General features: G+C 34.0%; 1 protein-coding gene across 1 annotated transcript; it reads left to right on the plus strand.

Moving 5' to 3' along the window:
* Positions 1-26266, plus strand: LOC123708392 (protein Wnt-10a). Its single transcript, XM_045659067.1, has 6 exons — positions 1-83; positions 4231-4466; positions 16386-16672; positions 24933-25064; positions 25440-25561; positions 25910-26266. The coding sequence occupies exons 1-6, from the start codon at positions 1-3 to the stop codon at positions 26142-26144; spliced, it is 1095 nt and encodes a 364-aa protein (XP_045515023.1). The 3' UTR covers positions 26145-26266.

The following is a 26266-nucleotide window of genomic DNA, read 5'->3' on the forward strand; positions in this document are numbered from 1 at the left end:
ATGAGTTCCGGGGACAACCGCAGAATGACCTGGACATTTCCAACGATAATAATTTTCTTATTCGTCCCCCTGAATATGGCGAGGTGAGTTATCGCGATTTAAATTGTACTCTTTGGCGCAAATATAGTTCGTAGAGCTTGGTAATTTGGCTTGTATTAGCGTACTCTAACTAATCAGTGGTTTAATGCATGGGGCGTCAGTGCGCGACACAAAACAGAGCACTAATCATGCAAATTGTAAGTAGACAACGACCGTTTAATGAATACAGTAATGCATGCAAATTTAAAAGGTGACGATCAGGTATCAGGCCACCCATAGACCGGGGGTTTAGTATGTAAATTACAATGAATATGCCACTGCACGTGGTCGTAAAATACATTAATATTGACTGCATAATTGACCACTTAACTATGTGATTGATACTCAACGCCGATTAGCTCTAAGCGGTTCGCGCAATTTATGAAGTTGTCACGACAAATATAAATTATTGTTCAATAATAGGAGTCATGCAAAACCCTGCGCCAGTTAGACGGATATTAAAGACCTTATACTTACGTACCTGAATAAGATAGAATATTTCTGACAACGAACATTTCCATCGCTAAACTTAAAAAATATGAAAACTTTATTTTGTTAAACGATTTCTTACAAAAATATTTTTTTTTCCTCTAATACAAAAAAACCTAATAGTATTTTTAATATATAGTATGGGCCCACTGAAAATCAATGTTGCTGGTGACAGCAACTTAAACCACACTTTTCACAATTAATTTTATTTTTATTACTTTTTATGTATTATTATAATGTCAATAGTAATAAATAAAAAACCAATCAAGTTGAATTAGTTATATTTTATACCCATTTTTTTACTTCATTACTTTTTGGTACTAATATTGTAAAGGGTTACCATGACGAAATGATTTCATTCTGTTAATTTGTGCAATATAAAACTAACTTTAACACAAAACAATAATGACACCATTCACGAGAATTTAAAGCGATAATGAATATATTTAACTAACACAAGAGCTTCTTAACTTAATAGCTTCGAACAAAGCAGCCAATAAATTCTACGCAAAAGATAAAAATGGACCATACATACTTATCAGAAGAAATAATTCCACTGCGATCGATTTCAATACTTAAATGACTCTGTTCTGCACGTTAAGAATCCCTTATCTGTGGTACTAATTGCCTATATTGGTACTTAAAGGTTACGCCAACAAATCATGTTTATCCATTGTAGATTATAAAGCTACAAATAGGCTTCAACCCATCCTACACATTGTTGGTACACGGAATTTCAATCAGTGCATTTAAGGCTCTATACGAAACGCTGAAAGCGCATAACCCTGATATGCGATTAACGGCTTTAATGTATAGTATTAAAGTGTAATTTGTTGCAGTCGTGTTTCGATTTAGGTTGTTACTATGGTGTGGGGGTTGAGAAAAGTATGTGCACAATTGTCGGTATGCAGAGAGAGGCAAGGCAAGTAGCTGTAATTTGTATTGAAATAACCTCTCTGAATGAGTATCTAGACGTTTCATCAGTCCGACTCAGATTTATTATTTTTTACTGGCGTTCGTTTAAAGCACGAAATTATTGTTTTTATCTCGTCCCCGAGGAATTTTCGATGCAATTATATTAAGCTGAGCGCGGATTTTTAATTGGATCACTGAGTTAAACGACTCTAAAAAGCTGTTGGTTACATCCAATAATTGTGGGTTGATGATAACTCTGTGTTATTATGGTTATAAATACTTGGATAAATCGTGAAGATTTTTTTTTTAAATATCTCCGTTCACCGCCTTTTGAGGCAAACTGAAAGGTGTAAACACCTTTCATAAGAAGCGAAATTGTCGTGAAACTATTTTTTTGGAAATATTTTAAGATATGATTGAGCAGTACATTTTAATTCAACGGACGAATAGGACTTTTCTCCATTACAGTGAACAAGAAAAGATGATTTAAAGTCATTCAGGAATTTCCAGATCCAGTTTTTTGGGTCAAGATTCATCATTCTTGATCCGTGATAATTCTGAATCAGAGGTATGTAGGTGATCCCCAATATTTTAAGTTTTTTAACCATATACATTTCTCTTTCTTCATAAAAACTTATGAACTTATCATTAATAGAAAGATGCAAAAAATAATAACGATTATAATGATTGCGTTTCATTAAGTGCATAAGCGTTTTCCGAGCATCCCTTAATGATACGGCCGCATTCCCGTTCCGTGGGAAGACACAAGATAACATAAACAGTTATGCAAAGACGGAAAACAGTGTTTAACTTTTGTTACGATTACTTTTTGGCGTTCCTTTTTTAAATTTTTTAAATATATTAAACTTATGACTGAATTTATACGTAGACAATGATCATTGTTCTATCATTATTGTTGTTTATTGATCATTAATTGTGTTATTATTTTCAAACTGACCCCGCAAACTTTGTTTTGCATTAATATATTATATTTCGTGTAGTCTCTAGGCCAAAACTCAACGATATCCAGACTTAGCATTCTGATAAGCTCGCTCTGGATAGCTCTTCTCATACTTTGAAATCGATTTTCGTTTAGTTTTTTTAATACTTCTGTCACTTTGAGAATGTTTTCTTTATAAGTACAGTGCTTGTACCAATGTATCAGTGCGCCGAGTTTTAGCAAGCTTTTATAAAGGAATATATTTACTAAGCTTACTTTTTTAGTAGTTCCATAACATTTTGCTAAGCTATTCCATACAGACTATTCATTTTTCTCTCTTTTTTCTCTCTATAAAACTTTCATCAAAATTTAAGGAAAAAGTACTCAATTTGCTTCAGCCGTCTTCGAGATTATATAGATGTACAACAGTCTATAATAGACGAATAAAAAAAAGTAATGTTAAAAATATATTATTTTGACACAGATGTTTTATTAAAGTATACCAGTTAGTGGCTTCAGTGTGCTTCTCTCATCCCTGAGGTTGAAGGTTCGATTCCCGACTGTGCATTGGCAAAATGTCCTAAGTGTAGGTAAAGTTCCTCGGATTTCGATATACTTAAAAATTTCTATTATTAAAATTTGGTGACAACACTGAAGTTTCTCTCCATACAAAGTAACTTTTTTATTTCAATATACAGAACCATATTTTTACTACGGTGTATGATTTTCAAATAGACGCCTGATAAGGCCTGTTCTCATTCATAGAAGTGAACTAGAAATGTACACAGAACACATAAAGTACCTATGGACAAACAGTTGACACACAGGTCACAATTATGTTTAACTTAATTATACCGTCCAACTTCAGTTTTTTAATTAAGTATTCTGGCAATTGAATAATTAAATTGGACAAAAAATAATATGATATAAGTGATTCCGGTGACCTACCAAGGATAAATTTGAAAAATCGCACTTAGCCACATCGCGGGAAACGTTTAGTTATACTACAAAGAGGTTGACAAAGCAATAATAAAGTTAAGGTCCCAAAATCACGTATTAGATAGAATCTAAGGCATAATGTGAGCAAGTGTTGAATCACGTAAATGTAACGCCATCTGATATACGTGCCTATCTCTCCCGGAAATATAAGAGAATTAGATTACTTTGCAAAAAGGCGCTACTAAAACTTTTGAGAATAGAATTTCGGGCTAGATAGAATTAGCTTAAAAATATGAATGATGTAAATTATGTGTTTAAAACTATAAGCAATATATTTAATATTAAAAGCGTTAATTGGTATTAAAAATAACATCATTATAATTAATTTATTCTAAACAGATGGTATCGCACGAGCGAACATTAATGGAACAATTTGTTGGGCTCCCGGTCTCGAAATTTCTGAAGTATGTGAGTTGTGGCTCAAGATGCTAATTAATATTGTGTATGGATGGGAATTCAATGTATGGAAATAGTTTTGATCAAAGTTTAACTTGTACGACCACCCGCTTGGAGTTTCGGATATTAGTTTAAAGCAGTTCAAGCCCTTGACTGAGGTTTTAGGTTTCGATCCCAGCCGTACCCAATGGATTCTTTTCTAGATACATCTGAAGCCGAAGATATTAGCACTACTGGAGTATTGTTTATTTTAAATTTAAAGGAATAAAATTTCTTTGATACTTTTTCGTCAATCAGCCCGTTTTCTCACGATGTTTACTTTTATCTACCAAGTATTATTTGCGCAGCTAAATGAACTATGTTTTGACGACATTATACATACATGAAATATAAACACAAATAATACCTTCCAGCTCCAAAGAAAACTCACTCCGACTGAATTCTGCTCTCACTTGCCGAATCGTACGTGGTCTGACAAGAGAACAACGCTCGATATGCCATGAGGCCCCAGACACGGCTTCTGTTGCTTTCGAGGGCCTGCAGCTGGCTGTGAAAGAGTGTCAGCACCAGTTCCGGTGGCACCGGTGGAATTGCTCAAGTTTGATACTGAAGAGCTCGAATCCTCACGCCAGCGCGTTAATGAAACGAGGTGAGTGGTTTTAAGTATGTTACAAACTCTCCTTTTCTTTATTTTTTTATGCATATACTGCTCTAAGTAGCAGTACGGGTTTTTAAAGAGAGTTTATAAAAAATCTATTAAAATCTAAACTAACCAAATATTAAGTTACTATTAAACTTAGTTACCTAGGCTGTTTGGTTCCTTGTTCTAATTGATGAATTCATAAATAACTTATTAGTGGAAATATAGTGGAAATAAATATCTTTTTTAAATTAAAGTAATAAAAATAAGTAAATTTATACTACGAATACGTGTATACTTTCAGTTATGGTATTTATTCCATAAGTACATAGTTTTATGAAGCTTGCGTCAATAAAAAACAATATGTAAAATAATTCAATTTTATACCTGCCAGTACAACGGTGGCTGTATTCTTAAACTTTTAATTACGAAGACACTGGTCTTGCACAATAAACTGTACAAATCGATACTAAACAAACGGGTTTATTCTTGAAAGCCTTGTGAATGGTTGACAAGTAGGTAATTACTTTGCTCAATGTTGGTGGCAATATAGACAAACGTCAAGAAAAAGTTGGAAAAAAAAAACTTGTTTTATTCCATAAATAATCATTAGTTTATATAGTTATATACTTAAGTCGTACATTCAATTATCCTTTATGTATTTGAATGCCTATACCTCAACTCTGCAACTAATTTTAATTCTTGATTAGTTGAAGATCGACGTTGGCAATATGTTCATATTCTAAATTCAAATCTAACATACACTCAGTTATATATACGAGTTCCTATAAATACACACATCAGCAATCAGCCCTCACAGATTACATCATTGATATTGCTTCATCACGAATAAAACCAATTGCAATTGACCATTCCAATCCGAATTTATTACAACAAATTATCCACGCATATTACAAATCTGGAATGCGGCCGCATTATGTCCAGTATTTACTGATCCCTTTATGTATCGGGTGTGAAGGGCATTGTGTTTGTAGCATCGCACACGATGGAAATTTACGAGCATGGAGGATGGAAGACAACAAATCGCTTGCCAGGTGGGTCCGCTCCCGAGGCTGCGATTTCATGCTTCGTGTGTGACCACGACGCCCTTAGCAATTAATATTTAAACTGAAGAGTGCGCTGTTCATCATCGGATTCTCACGTTCGCTTTATTACTTTATTGCTAAGATATGTGATGGATTTTTTCTTCATCTAATGTAGAGCTTTCAGTAATTTGTTGAGCTTTTGACTTGGATAGCTTTAATTTGGCTTTGGTTTTCTTATTTGTAATTTGTTAATACAATAAATTATGCTGCTATTGTTATTTCAAATGTAAATTGATATACATTAATAAAATAAACAATTTGAAACCTTCCAAAATTAAATTAGCAATAAAATCTTTCTAAATAAATGATAGGTCTTTGAAATTTGTTACAAAATGCGAAAATCCTTTCCAGCCGTACTCAAAAGATTTATCCCGTAATGCGTATTGTTGTATTTATAAGCAATACTTGGCAATCCTAACACGGCGTATCGACACCTTCCGGCCCTACAAACACGAATCTGTTTAAATTGAAAAATAGTGAAAAAATAGCGTAACTAAATACTTAAACATCTTTCTTAACTCGGCCATTGTTTGGATTGAATCCAAACGTTGACGGGTGAAAGAAAAAATCTAAGATGCTTTTAAATAAGATAATAGCGATCGGTGATTGAAGAAAGATAATGATTACGGACCGATGGCTTTTTTCAGAAAGGCCTTAGGATGTTAGAATTTGTTCCGCTTCCCTGATCCTCCACACGTTGTTAACGCTCTTGTGTACGTGACGCTTATGTAAAGAGGACAATGTTAATGATTTAATGACTGTTGCTTTACTAATGAAACGGATTTTGTGGTCGTTTTTATTATGGACTAGAAGCTACTCGCATTGGCTTATCTCGTATATAAGGAAAGTCAATAAAAACATTGGTTGCCTTAGAGGGAATTTGTTCATAAACTTCCCGAAATAGAAGAGTTGGTAGGTAAAAGATACTCACGTGAGCCGGCCTAGTGGACGGAGAACAGTAGGTACCGCTGCCTGGACAGAGTGGAAGTGGACCTGCTGCAACTGTTGGCCAGCAGGCAGGAGATGGCACAGGACAGGCAGGGAGCGTTAGAAATTTCTCGTTCCAGAGGCCAAGAAACTTTTTGGGTCGCAGAGCCGGCGGAGTAGTTGTCTTAGTAATTTACTCCAGCAGATATGATTAGGCCATGATATACTACTGTATTCAGAAATATACAATTAAGATAAGCTCATTCTAAAGCATACGTTTCTTCGTTTGGTTGTAACCACGAAGTGATAAAACTAAAACTACCAAAGCAACATTGACTCTTTGCAAATTTGACTTTTCAGTATACTTATTACCCAAAAAGTATTGAAAGTTCATCTTCCCAAAGTATTATATTAGTGTTGTTCCGAAGCTCCATATAAAAAAAGACATCTTCATATACCATATTGCGTAAAATGTTATATTTATTTGCATTCTTGGTACGTCGTTTAAGAGACTATATAGGCCGATAGACCTTGTTGCGTTTTATACCTACACCTATCAGAAGTCGCGTTTGCCTTAGATGCTCTACCCTTTAATCCTATTTAAAATAAAATTCGTGCCGCTTCTCAACCTTCGCGACGTGATGTTAAATGTCGACAATTTAACGACTTTTGTGGAGCTAATGAGGCAATTGTTGGAAATCTTTTCAACGAGCGTTAATAGTCGATGAGAGATTAGCGCAGTGTGAGTGAGATAGGTTTGTTAGAGATACAAGGCAGTACCAGCCAGGGTGGCGGCGATACAATCATGCGCGTGACCTGAACGTACGTGTGTCATAAAAAAGTGACGTTTATTGGCATTTTATATCAACAACGTGTCAGGTGACAGACAATACACTTTGATGCTGCAAAAACACGATCTGAGGCGTCTGTCGGCTGTCGTGGGAAAGATTTGATATCTTATTTTGTTCATGTCTGGTATTTTGTAATATTATTTAGGATGGTTTGCTATTAATATTTTTCGGAATGATCAAACAATTATGCTTTATTTTATTTTAGGTAAGAATAACTTTTTTCTCGACAGCATGGAACTTATACATACCAAGTTTAAAAGAAAATTATTACCGTACAAATAATAATTTCGTAGCAAAACTTATACTTTACTATAGCGGCAGTATATAACAAATACATATTAAATAAATTTTTGGCGATAGGTGGCGTTAATATGAATATTGCAACTTACTCTTATTATGCATAGTATTCAATAGTTATATTGACGTAGCAGTCCCATGATGTTAAATACGACCAATAAGTGGAATTGAATTGGAACGCAATAGAAAAAAAGTGCGCTCAGCAGGCTTTCTTCGAACTGAAAAACGGAATTACTGACTACACAATGTATTAAAATCTCCGTCCTAGAACTAGGAAAATTCTTAAATATTAATTATCGTCCATTAACAGAGGTATTAGCCTAGTGGCCCTAGCGTGCGGATCATATTAAAGGTCTCATAGGGTTCTAAGCAAAAAAACATCAGGGGCTACAATCTTTTTAGGACTGATTTCTGAATCTCATCATTTTTCCGTCTAATAGGGAAGTAGGTGATCAGCCTCATGTGCCTGATACACGCCGTCGACGTTTTGGGTCTAAGGCAAGCCGGTTTCTTCACGATGTTTTCCTTCACCGTTCGAGCGATTGTTAAATAGGAAAAAAAATCATTGGTTCAAAGCTGGGGATCGAACCTACGACCTCAGGGATGAGAGTCGCAAGGCCAACACTGCTCAAAAGGTTCTAAGCTAGTGCGTTCTAATGGCGCCTGTGAATCAATAGATTCTAGACTTAGAAAACATTTATAATACGTTAGTTACATGACGTATGATATATGTGGAACATGTACTGTTCTTCAAACCCAAAGATCTTCGACCAGTCCATGGTCTGTGTTCTATATAATTTGTATCCGTTAATTAAGTTTTATTTAAACAAGTACGTATTTATAATATTCAATGTGAATACTTGATGGAACTACTGAAGTTTAAAGTCTGCTAAGGGTACGTGGTATGATGATTGACAGCGAAAAATAACAATTTCGGTTAAACTAAAAGCGGACGTGTTGAAATGTCTCAATGTAAGGGCTCGACTAGAGATAAAATCTAACCGTTTCAAGTCGTGCTCCTTCAGATGCCTCTAAATGTGAGAAAAAACACACAAAAGGCCCATAAAAATATGAATTTGTCCAAAGTACTTCTAATACCTGACATTGAGTGATTTTTTGTTGACTAACCAGGAAAATTAAATAATCAAGTTATGATGATGCGAATTTCTCTTAAATAGCTTTAAAAGTAATTAAAAAGGCAGTCTTAGTAGATTTATTTATTTAGCGCAATATAATAGAATATAGGTAATATTTATTTTACAGGTTCCATTTTAACTCCCATCGCCTGATTTTGAAGGTAATTAGCAAGTCGAATAGATTTTTACGTGCGTTTTTAGGTGTTTGGGTATATACATATATATCCACACATTGCACATCAACTAGCAATTTATTAGTACATTATCTTTATTAGTACATTATGTTCGTATGTAAATGGTGTAATGCCTTTGGGATATATTTTTAATGTAAACATTAAGCTATATTATATTGTTTAATCTGTAGATTATTAATAAAGTGTTAATTAAAAAAATATTTATTATTTTTATATTGGTTTACCGTAAGTACCGTAATTAGTCATTCTAGCATGTAACTTAAAGCTCTTAATCGAATAAAAAACTAACATTTTATTATTAATACAGGTTCACGTATCAGCTGGCATATTCAGCGAGACACTTAATTTAACACGATGAAGTATGATTTTTTAATCACATCGCTTCCATCTGTGGTACAAGCGAATTTGTTTCGCGGGTCACGCGGAAAAAGTCCGTCTGAGATGCTTTCCTAATGACCTTCAGCCGAACATCGAACTCTGGGCCCGTGAGGTGAACTCATTGTTCGGTTTTGGTGATTAGCAATTCGCAACGGACAATCTAAACACGTTCCAACCACCTTAATTGGTACAAAATTCTGGGCTTGACGCTTTCGTAAAAAGTTAATTAAAACGTGTATAAGCTCGTATGTGTATTGGTATGTTCATAAACATGCCTCAATTTTATAATTCATCTCCCATTTAATTTGGACAGTATTTTCTTATAGGTATGAATGTTATTGATTTACGGAATATATGTGAAAGTAACGATAAATTTAGGTTATCTCGTCGAAACGCAAAATCACTTTTTTAGTAGTAGACTACCGAGAGAATATCGAGAGAGAGTCTAGACTTTACTGAGCATGACTCCCGTATGTCTAAGCTTAACTCTAAACGTAGGAAAGTGGGGAGCGGCTTTGTTTTTAATCCAGAGATTATTCTATGTAATTATTTATACTTGCTTTCGTATCGAACTTGTAGTCCATCGATGTATGTGAGTGTGGAATAGAGAGTGCATTCTACGCCTGCGCTTTTCCAAAATATCTCCAGCGTACATGGTCAGTAGATTGTTACTGCCATGGCCGAAACGAAGAAAACTATTAACAAACTCAGATTAGTGAGCCTCGAGGTCGTAGGCTAGATCCCCAGCTCTGCACCAATGGACTTTCTTTCTACGTGCGCATGTAACATTGTCGACTTCATTTTGACCCAAAAAGTCGACGGCGTGTGTCAGACGCAGGAGGCTGATCACCTACTTGCCTATTAAATTGACAATTGAAACATAAAACAGATACAGGAATCTGAGGCCCAGACCTAAAAACCTTGAACCGCCACTGATTTATTTTAATTTTACTAACAAACTTAAGACAAATATAGCAAAGTTATATAATCTGAAAAATGTAAGCAGTTACGTAATCATTCAGTCCCTTGAGAAAATTTACAGTGCATGGTCGAAGCGTTGAAAAAAACATTGAAACTAAATCCTCGTAAATCACATCAAGTGCGCAGGAGTATCTCAGCGGCGCGCACGCCTCAAAAACTGTAGCAATATGGAAAAAGACGACCACCTCAGGTGCGTTGGAAAAACCTTAATATGCGCATGCATTATTGCGCATTAGTTCTAAAGTTAACTGACCACTGCGATACGCAAAGCGTTTATTTTAACAAATTGTCTTTATTTATTTGAAAAGGTTATTATGAAACAATATGCACTACTTATAACTCAGACTGGATTGGATCGATCAGACTGACTCTCTATCTCTATCGAAATCACGAAATGGTTCTGTTTCTTCCTTATTTGCCTGCGTTTTATCTTTTTTCAGTTTACGACATTCAATATAGCCTTTACAAAAAATATAGGTATATTCACGCCTTATTCCCGAAGGGTCTTCACGTGAGACCATGGATCTTCACGTGCTAAGGTCCTGTATCCAGGGGTGTATCTACTTAAGTACTTTTTGGGCTGCAGCCCAGGGACCTGTGAATACAAAGGGCCCCGAGTCCCCACTGAAAACAATAAGCGATACTTTGAATTTAAAAAAATCCAATCTTACGGTTTGTATCCTTGAGAGCAATCAACCCAGGTGCGATTCGCGTCTATCGAACGGAACGTGGAATTCCCCGCCGCTTGTTTTTGGTCGGTTTTTTTTCGCGTGTGCGTCTATTACTGGACGCATCCCCATAATAGCCCAGAGGCCCACAAATTCGGGAACCGCCCATGCCTGTGCCTCATTGGTCTCTTCCAGTTTCATGACATTCACATGCACCATGGAAACTTTAAGAAATCCTGTTATAATAATCATAATAACTCCAGGCATGCGGCTCTGTATTGAGCATTTATAAAGAAGTGCCTCGTCACATGTCAATCAGCGCTAGCTTCTTAGGTCTTTTGTTTATAAGGCGCGACTGCACTGCGATATCTCAGTGCAAACTCTCCTTAAATATAGTTGAACGTATTGTGATTTAAAAAGTTCGATATGATAATTGAAATTTGTGTTTATTTAGAGGCCTGTGGATTTTTTTCTGCGCCGGCGCCCATTCCTTATACGGTTGAATGGAGATTCGCCAATTTAATCCGAGCTTCGGGGAATTGCGACTCACCCTACTTAGTATTAATAAAACAATCTAGTATTTTGTACAGTCCATAGATGTAGTTTTTAGGCTTTGTACTACAAAATCTTCCCATGTTACTTACCTGTTAGTATCTTTTAGTAAAGTAGTAAAAAAATAATAAGCCAGAAGTAGCAATGTTTGCTCTGGTTTTGCCTTAACTTAGTGTGGAATTTTATAAACGTGAAATACAATATACATTTAAAATAATAATAATATAATAATAATAATATAGAAATTAAAATATGTCTAATGTAATATAATGTACAATTATACAAAATTGTTTCTCTTGTACCTTTTCTAAATATATCGATGGGTATTTTTAATAAAAGACATAAATATTAGAAATACATGGAACTGAAAATGTTACAACTTTTTTCGCTGACTGTACCGAAAATAATTACATATCATGAATTATTGATGTGTACAGCAAAAAGCTAAACTACAAGTGTAAGGGAAGAATTTAAAATCTGTCACCCGTTCGAAATTCGGTGTATTCGATTGAAAAAATCGAACGAATGAGTCGAATTCATTTGAATCGATTAAGGAATTCGATACATGATCGATCGCGACCTTAATTTCCTCGATTTTTAGTTTGCAGAATCTGTTTGACATAATCGGATAAATTACAAAACATCTTATAGGTGAATTTTGGAAATCAGATAAAAATATTATGAGTTAGTACATACCATTTTCACCAATTTTATTAATGAACATTTTATTTAGTATGTACTATGTGTACATACTAAATAGTGTATGTGTATGTATGTGCTTATTATTATATCCCTATTTAGTCATAGTCATTATCAACCTTTACGGGTTCATCTCCACTGTTCTCTATTTTACCTTACATAGTATTTTTCCCTGTGTACTTTTAAAAAGCTGAAAGAATAAGTAAAAATTTCGATCAAAATTCATAATTCAAAATGAAAATTATTCACTATCAAAAAACGCAGTAATGACAACAAACATATTAGTCAATTCAGAGTCATCAGTATCACCCTTTATGGGTCTTGCACTCTCCATAGTCAATTGATCTCGACATTACCTGTATATTAAACCTTTTATATACTTTGCCTACCATATACTAAATTAAAAATGTAAAAAATTACATGAACAACTAGTCAGATTCACTCACCACCCTTACACGCGTAAAATAAACAAAGCTTATAAATTTATCCATAACCGTACTCGACGATAACTCGAATCATCAAAATCGATCAATCGAGCGTGACATAAATCGTTTCAGATCGATACTATCGCGTTTCATCAGCAAATATAAATTTGTCACTGGCCTCTCGGAAAAAGCGAGCTGCTCTTATAAATAAACAATAATGGCCGTATATGGTAACACCGTAACATTCTGAAATGCATTCGATCTTATTGATAAAGAATTAAGAACTGTTCATATTATACGACCGTTCCCACTGCCGACTTTATTATCTAGAGGTAGACACTCTATACTAGAATTTATTAATTGTTATTGGAAGGTATGACATCTCTTCTGACAGGCGAATTGTTGACTGCGTGTGACAGTTGACTTAGACTTCTCTACGTGTATATTATCTAGGCCTTTCTCTAAATGAATAATATCGATGACCTTTTTGATGCGATTGTGTTGATACTATCCCCGGTGGATTTTGTAGACAAGGACCCAGTTTTTTAGTGAGTCCCAAATAGCCCTTTCTCTTTTTGTGATATAGATGCGTAACACATTATTAGGAGATTTGACATCTGTCAAGCTTGTCGAATGACGCGTCAGTGAAAGTCGCAAGTTGTAAAACGCTTTTCACTCGCAAAGTATTAATTCACTTGACAAGCCATCATTGCATCAGATAACTCTTGATTTATAATGATTATCATTATTGTACTTCAGTCGTCCTAAATCATTTGCCATCTAGTTTTTGCTGCAAGTTTGATGACCTAGAACGAGGTAAACTGATACATTTTTCATATCTAAAGTATTGCGACACGACTTTTTGTTTATACATAATAAGGTTGTATTCTCTTATTATTTAAGTAAACTTTATTAATATACTAATATAACGGTGAAAATTATTTTTGCAACGATACTTTCAAGCCTCTAAGCTATACAATGTCTTTTAACCCCATCACTATCATCTATACCTATTTGCTAAAATTAATATTGTTTCGGGACACAAAATTATTTTTCAATCAAAATTTGTTCAACCCGACGACCCCAAATAAGCGCGTTTAACCCGACAGAAGCAACAAACTCATCAGATTTTATGCATACTGATACACAAGTATATATAAACATTCCAAACTTGCGGATTCATAAATGTATCTTATAAAAGTCTATCCAAATCTTAAGTACAATACTTAGAGTTTAAACTATTAAGATTTGATACTTGTCTTAAAAATAATTATCACCTTTCCATTCAAAATATAATGACCAAAACACAAACTAGACTTGAGAACTAAAAAACAAAAACTCATAGCACGAATTCCATAAGAAAACTTTTTAATTTTAATCAACCGTATCTCGACGTCAATTAGAGTTGCTGCTCTAATCCATAGATAAGGTATCGTATTAATCACTCGATACAATAAATTAATTTATTCGATTCTCATATCGATTCATCAGACTCGAATGCTTAGCTTATAAAGTCTTATTTAATCTATTTACTCTTTGGAAATATAGACAAAGTTCATAATTTAAATGTGCTTGATAAATTTAGGACCGGTAAAATTACAAATAGAAAAAAACCTTAATAATTATTGCTTATATTAACTCTATTATTTTAGGGCTTTGCGTTAGAAACTATAATCGGAAAGATTATCGAGTAAATAAACCATTCTTAAACATTGACTAGAACTCTATATCAAAGCTAATTTAAAGCAACAAGACTTTTTAAGACACTTTAAGATTGCACAGAGAATATATTGCTTGTAGTATAAGGAAAAGAATTCCGCACATTTATCAATTACAGATAACCGTAAACACTATAAAAACTAGAAATCGTATCGGTGAGCAGGTGGTCGGACGTTTACAGGGCCTTAATTGCCTATTAAAGCACTAGAGAACTTAAAATTGTTTTCATACCCATTCAGTTTCGCACAAAGACATTGCAAGAATTGCGCATTATTCTAACATGCAACGATTAACTGACCTTACTCAAATGCAAATGGACGAGCGTTCTCTTTAAGGTAAAAAGATTACATTGTCCGATCCAATAGTTTATCTTCAAATAGCCCCGAGATTTAATTTATTGCATAAAATAGATAAATGTTTTGATCCTGCGTTCCGCATTCTGCTGCGGCAAAGGGAAAGACTGACAGATACCAGTTGAGATATAGAGACATCTTTGGATTATAGGTTTCTGATATTTGTGGCAAGATTAAGAATATGGTTTGAACTACTAAGATGGTATTTTACGCCTTTGAGATCGAGATGCTCTAAGGGATTAGTCATTCCGAGTTGACATAAATATTAAAGAATTCTTATATACGTTGCTGAAATCAGTAAGCTGGGTTTTAATAGTAAATTTTATTTTATAAACTGAGCAATGTTTACTTCTGCTAAGTACTGGGACTATGCGTTTGAACCCTAGCTGTACACAAATGAATTTTCTATACACTTAGTGAGATACCTGTATGTCTAAATCATTAAAATTGAAAGGGACACACAAGGCTCTCCTATTAGAAATGATATTAGAAAAATGATCGACTAAATATAGAACTCTAAGGCCAAATGAAAGCGTTTATTTATAGTATTGTCTTTTGTTAAAATAGCTTTTACACATTAAGAAAAACACTTTTTGAACGGATTAAAGCTATGTATTATTATTCAAAACTTCTAAATTTTAATTTTTTTCCGACGTTTCGCGTGCTTTTCATAGTGCGTGGTCACAGTGACCACGTCGACAAAACTTAAATTTTAGAATTATGTAAATAATTATAAGTTTTTAATAATAATACGTAGCTTTAATCCGTTCAAAAAGTGTTTTTCTTAGCGTTTATTTATTACTCAACAGCGCGTACGTGGCTGCTGCGGTAGCGCTTTCAAAAAAGGTCAAAATGGATTTAATTTTACGCAGTTTTAATTGCGATATCTCCCACTGAATCATAAAGTTTCACAATAAAAGTTAAAGTACTTGTAAACATAAAAGCCCTTAATTATAGGCATTACAAAATTATCGTTTTTACGACTTTGCCGTTTTATTGTGAAGGAATCTCGCTGCATTAAATGATACTTTGCTACATAATTGTTAATGACGGTAATACCGTTTAACACTGTACTAGCGTATTTTTCTGTTCCTATTTTAAATACCTTCATAAAGTTCTACCCTCTATTCTTAACATTAAACTTTATATAGCTCTTGTATGCTTATCACTCTCGTGTGTCACTTAAAGTCCTATGTCCCCCAAGTGGGGCAGAGGGCGTAGAAAACCAGCCTGATCTATCCTGGGATTTCACTTAGCGTTATTCCCGCTTCCTTCGCCTCTGCAATGATGCTTCGCTACCAGGTCTGTTTTTCGCGGCCACGGTTTCTTTTGCCTTGAGAATGCCAGTCAAAGGTTTTCGTGGCAATGTGACGGCCCACCCATTTCCACTTTCGGCGTGTTATAGACCTGTCATTGTCACCTTATTGCATAGCTTTTAAGCTGATATTAAAAAAATACATCGTATGCCGGACATAGGTTAATAGATATAAAATAAGAAATAAATAATGGAAATTGTAGGTACTATAATATATGAGATCTAATATATATATAATCGATCCGTGGTGCAAAGATTTCTCTCTCTCATTTTTTTTTTGAATTGCGAAGCAAAATGCCTATTTTTATAATGAAATTTAATTTCCAGGATTCCGCGAGACGTCCTTTCTCTACGCGCTGACAGCAGCGGGTGTGGCCCATGCAATAGCCCGCGCTTGCGCACAAGGTCGCCTTCTCTCCTGCGGTTGTGACCAGCTGGGCTACAGGGCCTCCCACGACCCACGAGGGCGTGGGCGTAACAAGTGGGAATGGAGCGGATGCTCCCACAACTTGGCGTATGGGATTGACTTCTCGAAGAAGTTCCTGGACGTACGAGATCAAGTAGATGATTTGCAGTCGAAGATCAATGTTCATAATAATAATGCAGGAAGATTGGTGAGTCATACTTACGTATATTTTATAGAACAAGAGGCAATTTAGCCAGGAGGCTCCTCTGATGCTAACTGATGCCCACTGCTCATGGACACAGTCAATGCTGAAGGGTTCGCGAGTGCGTTGCCAGCCTTTTAAAGTACTACGAAGGTACTATTATAACATCTCCAAAAATCTAACTCAGAAGACGTTATTCATTCACGAATTTAAAATTAAATTGTTTATAAAATATAATTATACCTTAAATACACACATAAGGGTATATATTTTTTGTAAGACTTATCCTTTGCATCTTCTATTCTGCTACAGCGTAAGATTTATTTGTAATATTTCCTTCAAATCTTACTTTCTTATAAACGGAACAAAACCTACATTATTCAATCCCTAAGTCGTGAGATTGACTTAATGAGTAGCCGTTTGATGTTTGAGCCAAAAGACTGAACTATTCGAATGCTCTCCAATTTTCTCTTTACACGCAATAACGTGAGGGTGAATATCAAATTAACGACTAAGTGGAAATGAAAATTGAAATTAATTTAAAAACTTTTTGTACACAACGTATTTTTCTAAAAGGAATTTGCGTTCGTAGTAAAAACGCATATATACTTTAGAATGTAGGTTAACAAGCGTACTCATTCCTTAAAGACTGGCAACGAGTCTTCAGGTAATCCTGCCTGTTCTTAAAAAAACATTACGGTAAACTTTTCAGCAAATGTCAATGTCAAGAAAAATATTTTTTAAACAATGTCTTAAAACTTGCTTACAACTCGTTACCAATTGTTTTCAAAGCGTTAATGCACATTGAAGAGATGGAGTCGGTCGTTGGGTGGTCTCAATTACGTCTGTGGTATAAAATATAATATTCACTAGATATATAATCGATTTTTATTACTATTAAACTTATCAGTATCACAATCTGCTTGAAATAAATTTTAATGGGAAAAATTAAACGTGAGACAGTCAATACCGCAAATACTTTCGTGTGTTATCGTCGAAACGTCGAAGTTTCGTTTATGATAAATAAGCCTTTCCTAGTAAAGTAGCCGCGCCCTATTATTTACAGAAATGTAGGTGTAATCGAAAAGAAAAATTATAATTGCCGAAGTACTCAAACAGATTTAGTTTACGGCCTGACTGACGGACGGTTTACGGACAGAACGTTTGGTTAATAAACATATTGATTTCATCAATGCCTAGCCGAGCCAAGTTGGTTCTTACCTACACCAGACTATTAATAATAATATTTAATCTATGGCATACATTGAATGAACAAATATTTTTGTTCCGCGACCTAAAACTCGGTTAATCATAAATAACCTTAATATTTAAATTCAACCTCACATGAACATCTAATAAAAAACATAGCCTGTGGCTTAAGTCCGCTAAATCATTAAGTACAGTCGCGCACACGTGCCACATAAATATATCACTTACTGATTTGTTATTGTCCGTCAACTAATCCACAGCTAAAATACCAAGTAATAATTTAATAAGCTTCTGAATAATAAACATGTCAATGTTGCTTTGCCGGTATAAAATCTAACACGATTAGATAATGTACCTACACTTATGACGCATTTAAATGACAAGACAATAAGATTTTTAATCTGACGTCTTGTCAAATGGCATTTATGATTTTGATCGCGTCTGTATCGTTTTTATTTAATATGGTATAGGTATAAATTATTTAATTTGTGATTCGTTTATAGTGGTTAATTATATAGTAGACGCCTAATTTATATCGTGGCTTCGACCGGCGGCCGCTAGTGACATTTATAGTGAGATAATTGCATCTAAACTGCTATTTAATTTTAATACTATAGGAAGAAGTTTATTTGTTACTGGCCGGTGGTAAAGCTGTCAAATTGTGAGTATTTTGTGCCCATTAACGAAAGTAAGATTGTTTTTTCATTTGTTTATTATGCAGTTAACTGATAGACCAACTCTTAGCAAGCATGTAATTAACTTGCTCGCTTCATGGTAACGTATGGACCAGACGTCCTGGACTCTTAATCATTGATTCGGGTTAATATACAATATATACCATACCTTCTCACAAAGTTACCTATAATTAAAAAAAAAATCTACCCTACAATTGAAAACCAGCATTAATTAAAAATCGTTTCAAGAAAGCAATTCTCTTAACAGCTGTACACATTGTAACCAGACCTGGAAGTTGAGAGAAGAGAGCGCTTGGAGCTCCAACTCCACATTACCACAAATAACAGTGTCGCTACGGTATAACTATCAATGGCGATTGCAATATCGACTTCATTGTTTATTTGTACTAAATAAATTTTAAACAGGGAAAGTTCATTTTCTATTAGCTTACACACAATATCTTAATGAACGTTAAAAGTTAACTTTGTTACTAATTATCCATGTGCGAAGTAAAATTTTTAAACAGACACATGAACATAAATTAACATAATTAATGTTGTCGATTATAACGCTGTCTTGACCAGTAGCAAAAACCTTTATTGCATAAATTAAAATAAACACATAGTTAAATTTGACAGTTTATAGCCTACCACTGTGGCCTAAGTAATTAAGTTACAAAGTTGCATTTATGATCATTGATCAATAAATTAAAGAATTCTACTTTTACAGCTAAGAAAATCTTTCCATTTTTACGGAAAAGAGCGATACATATTATTAAGTATTTCCTAACTTTATAAACCATATTTCTACAAAATAATAAATTCGCGTGTCAACTTATTGTTTACCTAATTTACGATTGAACATAATGTTGTATTTATAATATTTTACGTAAGTATTTTTACGTATTTGGTTCACAAACTCTCAGGAAACATAATAGGTTGATAATTGGAAATATGTATTACTTAATAATTATATAATATAACTTATATATTATGTATAAGTTATATATATATATAACAATAATAATTTATTTATTATTATTTATTATTATTTATTACTTAAGATGTCATGAGGAACATGGTGTACTGGTTGCAGCTCCTTACAAACGTTGTGTAAAACAAACAAAAAATTAGCGATTAAAAACAGTGGCGGAGAGTTTAGTGAGAGTTCTTCTCTTCCGTTCTACGCCCTTGATTTGAGAACTGGCATTAAATGTAAAATTAGAAGCATTTAATGTATATTTCATTTTTTGACGTTCAAAAGTGTACATTGTGTTACCTATATGAATAAATGATTTGTGACTTTGACGTTGACTTCATCCTTCAATTCACGTAAAGGTAAACCTTACTCAAAATGCAGATCGCAAAATGCATTAGAAAATAATTTAAGGATACAGAAAATAACATAACCTCAAAGTAAGTTATAATTATTATACCGACAAAAAAGATTAATACATTTTCAATCAGTAAAACATGCAATAAAAATTTAATCATCACCGACCTATCAAGAGTGAAATTAGCTACAAATATGTATCACAGACGGTGGTCCGACCCCACACTTGACTATTGTTCGCCCTCTAATATTTTGTTTTGTGGGGATATAATTAACAGCCTCCCATGAGATCTCAGTTAGACACGCTCGCCGTAATAACCCGCGATGATATTTATATTAATGTCAAAATAAAGTCGAACGTAAATACACCGATGTGTATCGTATATAATCTTCATGTTCAAAAAGTTGGGTAATGAGTCCGAGTATCCGCCAAACACGTTTCTGATTTTAAGATATTGACTCACTTGTGAAAGTTCTATAATATTATCTAGCTAAGCTTTATCATATCAATAGTTTTAGTTTAGGCTGCTTAATTGTCAGAGAACCTGACAGCTGCCTTAGAACACTCACGAACTCTGAGGTCGTGTCCTGTAGGTAAACTTATATTTTTGCATTGTTTCTCCAAGTTGAGGCCACAAGAGAAATATAAAAGTTTTTTCAACCTTTTAAAATAATTGAAATCAATTAAAGCCTTCCTTTAATACATCAAAATTGCTGCCAATGTATTTAGGCTATACTTAAAGAAAACAGTGCAAAATAATTAATTTAATCACATTAAAACATATTAAGGTTATAAAATTTCTTCAACTACTTTTAATTCGCGAAACTAACGATATCTGCTGTAATGCGCAGTGTTACACACATTTATAATTGAAAACAATAGAGCCGGATAGTGAAGTTCTTCTTTACATACATATAACTTTCATATAACATACATTTTGTATGTTACACAGAGATTTTTGAAGGTATAAAACATTCAAGACAATGTTAGTCAAGTTCTCTTTATGATTGATACATTTCGGTGTAACGGTGGCCATGCTTCCTCAGCGGGACTATAAAAGATGTTGCATTTCAACCCACCACAATTAGGCACCGCATTGGAGAGCCGAGGTGATAATTATGTTACAAAAAATCTATTCGATGAGTTAATATTTTGTTATTTCGATATTAGCCAGTGTAGATTTGATTTTAATTATACACTTTTATACACTCATGATAAAACGATAAATTGCTGTCTAGGTGTGGTTTTCTTATTAAATTTAATTTGTATAAGCTGTCTTTAGTGGTACATTTTGTTGTCTACGAAGAATTGTTTGATAGCGTATCAAACAATTCTTCTATATATTCTATATCTATATTTCATATTTACCAGGCTGAGTAGGGCGGAGCGTAGGGCGGCAAATTTGCGAATCGACTTTTCTTGCTACCACATAAAAGTCAAGAAGATTTCTGATGTTTAACAAATAGAAGTCTGCAACAAATTTTGCCCAAGCCCTAACCAGTAATCAGCGCCCAGCTCACAATTTGTTTGAGTGAAAGTGCAGAAAGTGTGTTTCCCTGTTCCCTCTTCCGCCTATCAACTAATACATGTCTCTCCTACTACGTTTGTGTACAATTTTGTGCTCAAAAGTCATTTTATGTGCAATGAAATTGTTGGATTCTAAAAATAATATGACAATTGACAATGACAATGACCTTCACAGCCTATTCCTTAAAAATTTGTATAACCGCCGCTTCTGTTCCTTATTTTGATTTTGCTTGATAATGTCAATTGTCACATTCAAATATTATTTGGAGCCGAAAAACCATCTACTAACTTAAAAGACGCCAGTAGTATTTAACAGCTATTACAGATTAGTGTAACGTGAAATGGGTTCTGCTAGTAAGGATTATATTATTGTTAACCTCTTGATTCATAGAAGTACAGTGTGTTATAATTTTTAACTCGAATTCTATGTCCGTTAACTAAACTTATTATTTTAGGCATTAATCACTAAAATTCTTATATTTATAGTTTTGTGTCCCTTAACCCTTTGCCGCTCATTTATTGCCGCATATATTTTTCGATGAGTACTTTTAAACAGAACCAGAAGTTTGAAACAATACCGTAGAAGAATTGTTACAATAACTGTCTTAATAAGACATTATTTGAAAAAGCATTCGCGATAATGTTCTCAATAAAAACTGGCGCCCGTTTTCCTTGCTTGAAAAGTTACCAACAGCGAAAGTTTTCAAATTCAAAATTCTAACGATGTAAGGGCAATCTTAAGCCAGTTTTTGTAACCACTGAAGTATTTCCAAAGCAAATTGACTTTGACTGGACTTCATAATAAGAGCGTTCCAACTCTTAAAACTCAAACGACGGTATCACTTAACATTAGGTGAAGATCCAGCCAGTTTGTTGTTCTATAAAAAAACATATTGATGTGTATCGGAGTTCTTGTTTAGTAGAAGCGAACATTAAGGTCACAGTGAAAGAATTTAATTCTATTATCTGTAGGCTTATGCCATGTTTGTATTACGTGATCGAACCGAACGAACGACATGGTGTAAATAAGATTTCAAACATTTTTTATTAAATTAAAATAAGTATGAAAATAGACTTTAGGTATTAGACGGATACAACAGTATTTAATAAATATTTACTCAATACTACGTAAATTATTCCTTATACTTTAATAAAAAACGTTCAAAAGTGGTCTGAAATAACCTGTATTATAGGCAATGTGAAATGAAATGTTAAAGTTTTATCTAAATACCAACATACATTGACGTTCATTATACTTTACACTTAACAGTGTAAACTCTTTATAATAAATTTATTTACTAATATATTTTGATAAAATCTGGGTGCATAATAATACGTATACACTATGATTTTCATTTCGTTGATCAAAACATGAAAAAGAACAAAAATAAATGAATTTCGATTTTACATTCCATTCCAGTTTAAAAGTACTAATAAAACAATTATTTAAATATGTTTATTACTCGTTCCAATTAATATATCTTTGTACTAAAATTCATCATTTAAAGTCTACATTATAGTTGAGTCATGAAATTGATAGAGCCGCGATTCGAATGGAGAATTCCATACCACAGATGGTGGTGTGTGCAGTTAAGTAATGTTTAATTTGTTCATCAGATTAGTCTTGGCCATCTTAAACCTATTAGCGTTACTCAGACTTAATCGCTTGCTAGATTACGATTCATGATATTGGCTGATGCTAAATTGTTGCATGCTCATTTTATCGATAGGCAAGACCACGATTAGTTAAGTTAAGCGACACTTTATGTGGTGCTTTTATTGATGGGTTACCGTTATTTTAATTACCGATTTTAATGTCCTACGTTATTTTTTTTAATTACTCAACGATTTTAAATCGTCATTCTATTTTGCAATTTATAAAATATATAGCCTAACTTAACCAACTCCAAAATAGAGAACCTTGAGACAAAGTCACCTCGACGATAAAGACGCGTCAAACAAAATTACATAGTTCGAGCGTTTTTAATTGGCCTATTGTATTTAATGGTGGGTTCTCGTACTATAATTATTTGTCTAGTTTTTGCTACCATAAACGAGTTCTTAATGACATCATATTTACTCTTCAAAATACCATTATTTTAAGTACATCCATCGGCACTGTATAAACACTTAATACTGGCTAATGATTTAATTCCAAGTACCTGATGACATGTTATTGAGTTTATAGTTAGTGATTTTAATTTGCATTCATTATTTTCTCGTAATAAATGACCATTGGGTGATATTATGTGAAATGGTTGCATATATTCACTATATAGTTAAAATTATAATAGAGATCGTGTCCACTATATACACACGTAAGTAGTAATATCAATATAAAAATATTTGTCTTTATTTCCTTCTAATTCGTCATAAAATTATCTAATATAAACTTATTATCAGTTGATATATTAAATTATTTTTATTCGTTTTAAGCCTGAAGGCGCAAAATGAAACCTCATCACTTTGAAGTTTATATAAACTAAACGAGTGCGAAGTCAATAGCTAGGTCCATTATAAAGAAATGAATAGACTCAAAACTAATTTTATAATTATTGTATAAGTACGTTTAAGACTATACCATATTTAAATAAACCGCGATCGACCACAAAATGTAAAGCCATAAATCAATAAAGCATACAATTAGCCGCTCCGAAGCCAGCTAAAGTGTAGAAAGTGGCATTATTGAAACTATTGATAGGGTCGAACGCGCCGGCCTCCGGGGCCATATTAACCCACCGTATCTCACAAACAGCCCGCCGAGGTGAGAACATAATAAGCGGTTCGACTCCATTTTTAATATTCCACCTTCATTATGTCGTATTACAAACGTCTTGGGTGGCGAATTCTATCGCGAACTGTCTTAATACCACGCCATTAAGGCACCGGGATGGTAGGGCGGGTCTTGCGCCGATTTATTTGAATTTTTGTACGGCTTCAATTTGGGAAATTATTTCGCTTGCGGCGCTCGCGAAATTAAGACGTCAGCGTGATTGCAGTGAGGCGTTTAATTATGTAAATGTTATGAGCTAGGTGGGTGGTGCGGTAATTGTGCCAAGATGTGGTCACGTTCAGATTTATGATTCAGGCCTTTGAAAAATTACTGAGCGATGCAATAAATATATCGAAATGAATGCGAATGGACATTGTATGAGATGATGTAAGAATAGCACAGCGGTATGATCAAATATATTTTAGCTAGTCTGTGACTTTCGTCATTTATGCAGATTGATCAATGTTTTTATATGGCTCAGGATTGAAGCGTGAAACTTTGATGAGTTTAATCTTATAATAGCAATTTAGATTAAAGATATGCAATATGCATTATATAAAGACATTCGCCAGCGCGTCTATTTTTTTCTTGCAATTAACATCTTTAGTATAGGTATATGCAAAGCACGTGGAAAGAGACTGCCATCATCTTTAAATATTATAATCGAATTCGTTTTCATAATTCTAAGTTCAACGTTTAATCATCTGTATTTTTTAAAATTAGATTTGTACTTTTTTCTGTGGTTTTAGATCCTTGCATCACACATGGAGGTGAGGTGTAAGTGCCACGGATTATCTGGAAGCTGCCAGCTTCGAACTTGTTGGAGAGCCACTCCCGATTTCAGGGTTGTTGCCACTACTATTAAAAAACAATATCGTAAAGTAAGTATACGTCTATGGTGTATTGCACATAATAAAAACTAGATGGCGTTAGAAGCCTTCTTCAATAATCTAAATCATATGACTTAAATATAAAATAAGACAGATAAGACTAAAATTACCTTACTTAAACTTAACCGTAAATCCAAAAGAGTTTAAAATGTTCTTAACTGTCTTGGTTCCTTCTATTGTTAGCTTATCCGACATATTGTCACCGCGTTGCAACCGTTCTTTTGATATATTTGTTATAACTACAATTTGATATAGTAGGCGACTGTAAATTCTAATGTATCAAAATTACCTAATTAAATTACACTTACCTAAAGCAATATCTAAGAAAAGATTAGACTAATTTTCAAGGATCTATATACTTTACAGGCTCTAATGGTAGCACAAGAAGGTCTCAACAACGGCGTATCAGTTCTGCGAGGCAGACCTCGCGGCAGAAGGAAGAGTAGAGCTAGGCCCGCACCAAAGACAAGTTTACTGTTCTTTGAAAAGTAAGGAATCAAAAGGCATAGAAAAACTGTTCATCTTCTATATCAAAAAAATCCAGTATAACATGATTAAGAGAGAAAATAAATCCAAGTAGAAAGCTTACTTTATTTATTCTACGACTCGTAGCAGTTATTATGACTTATAAATATTTTGCAGGAAAACCTAGACTACAAAATTTTTTTTCTTTGGAATACACTTTCACAGTAAATACATTACATCTATAAGTTTTTCACCCTTTTCCGTATAGAATTGAAAATAAATAAACTTAACAAATCAATAAAAATAGGTATTCTAAGGTTTTAATTATTATTGGAATTAATAATTTTGATACTAATAACAAATATTTATAGATCTCCGAGCTTCTGCGAGGCGGATCCCAAGCTCGACTCCCCAGGAACATCGGGGCGGGTGTGTCGCATCGGAAGGACCTCGAGGACGGGCTCCTGTGACCTCCTCTGTTGCGGGAGAGGTCACGATCTTATTCGGAAGTCGAGCGTTAAGCCCTGCAACTGCACGTTCCATTGGTGTTGTAAAGTCGATTGCCAAAAGTGTAAAGACGATAAGTGGATTGCTGTATGTAAATAGGAGCGGTAAAATGCAAAGCAAACTCTTAATTCTCTAAAAATCTCTCGAGCGATTTTCAACCCTCGGTCATGCGTTCAAAGCCATGTACAAATTAAACACTTTACTAACTAACACACAAATAA

This window comes from Pieris brassicae, chromosome 4 (genome assembly GCF_905147105.1).
Source record: "Pieris brassicae chromosome 4, ilPieBrab1.1, whole genome shotgun sequence".
NCBI classification, from domain to species: Eukaryota; Metazoa; Arthropoda; class Insecta; order Lepidoptera; family Pieridae; genus Pieris; species Pieris brassicae.

Bases quoted from the DNA above. Each gene is read 5' to 3' on its own strand.
- LOC123708392 (XM_045659067.1), top strand. From the start codon at position 1: ATGAGTTCCGGGGACAACCGCAGAATGACCTGGACATTTCCAACGATA. The intron at 84-4,230 runs GTGAGTTATCGC...AATACCTTCCAG, and splicing joins GTCCCCCTGAATATGGCGAG to CTCCAAAGAAAACTCACTCC. The intron at 16,673-24,932 runs GTGAGTCATACT...CTGTGGTTTTAG, and splicing joins ATAATAATGCAGGAAGATTG to ATCCTTGCATCACACATGGA.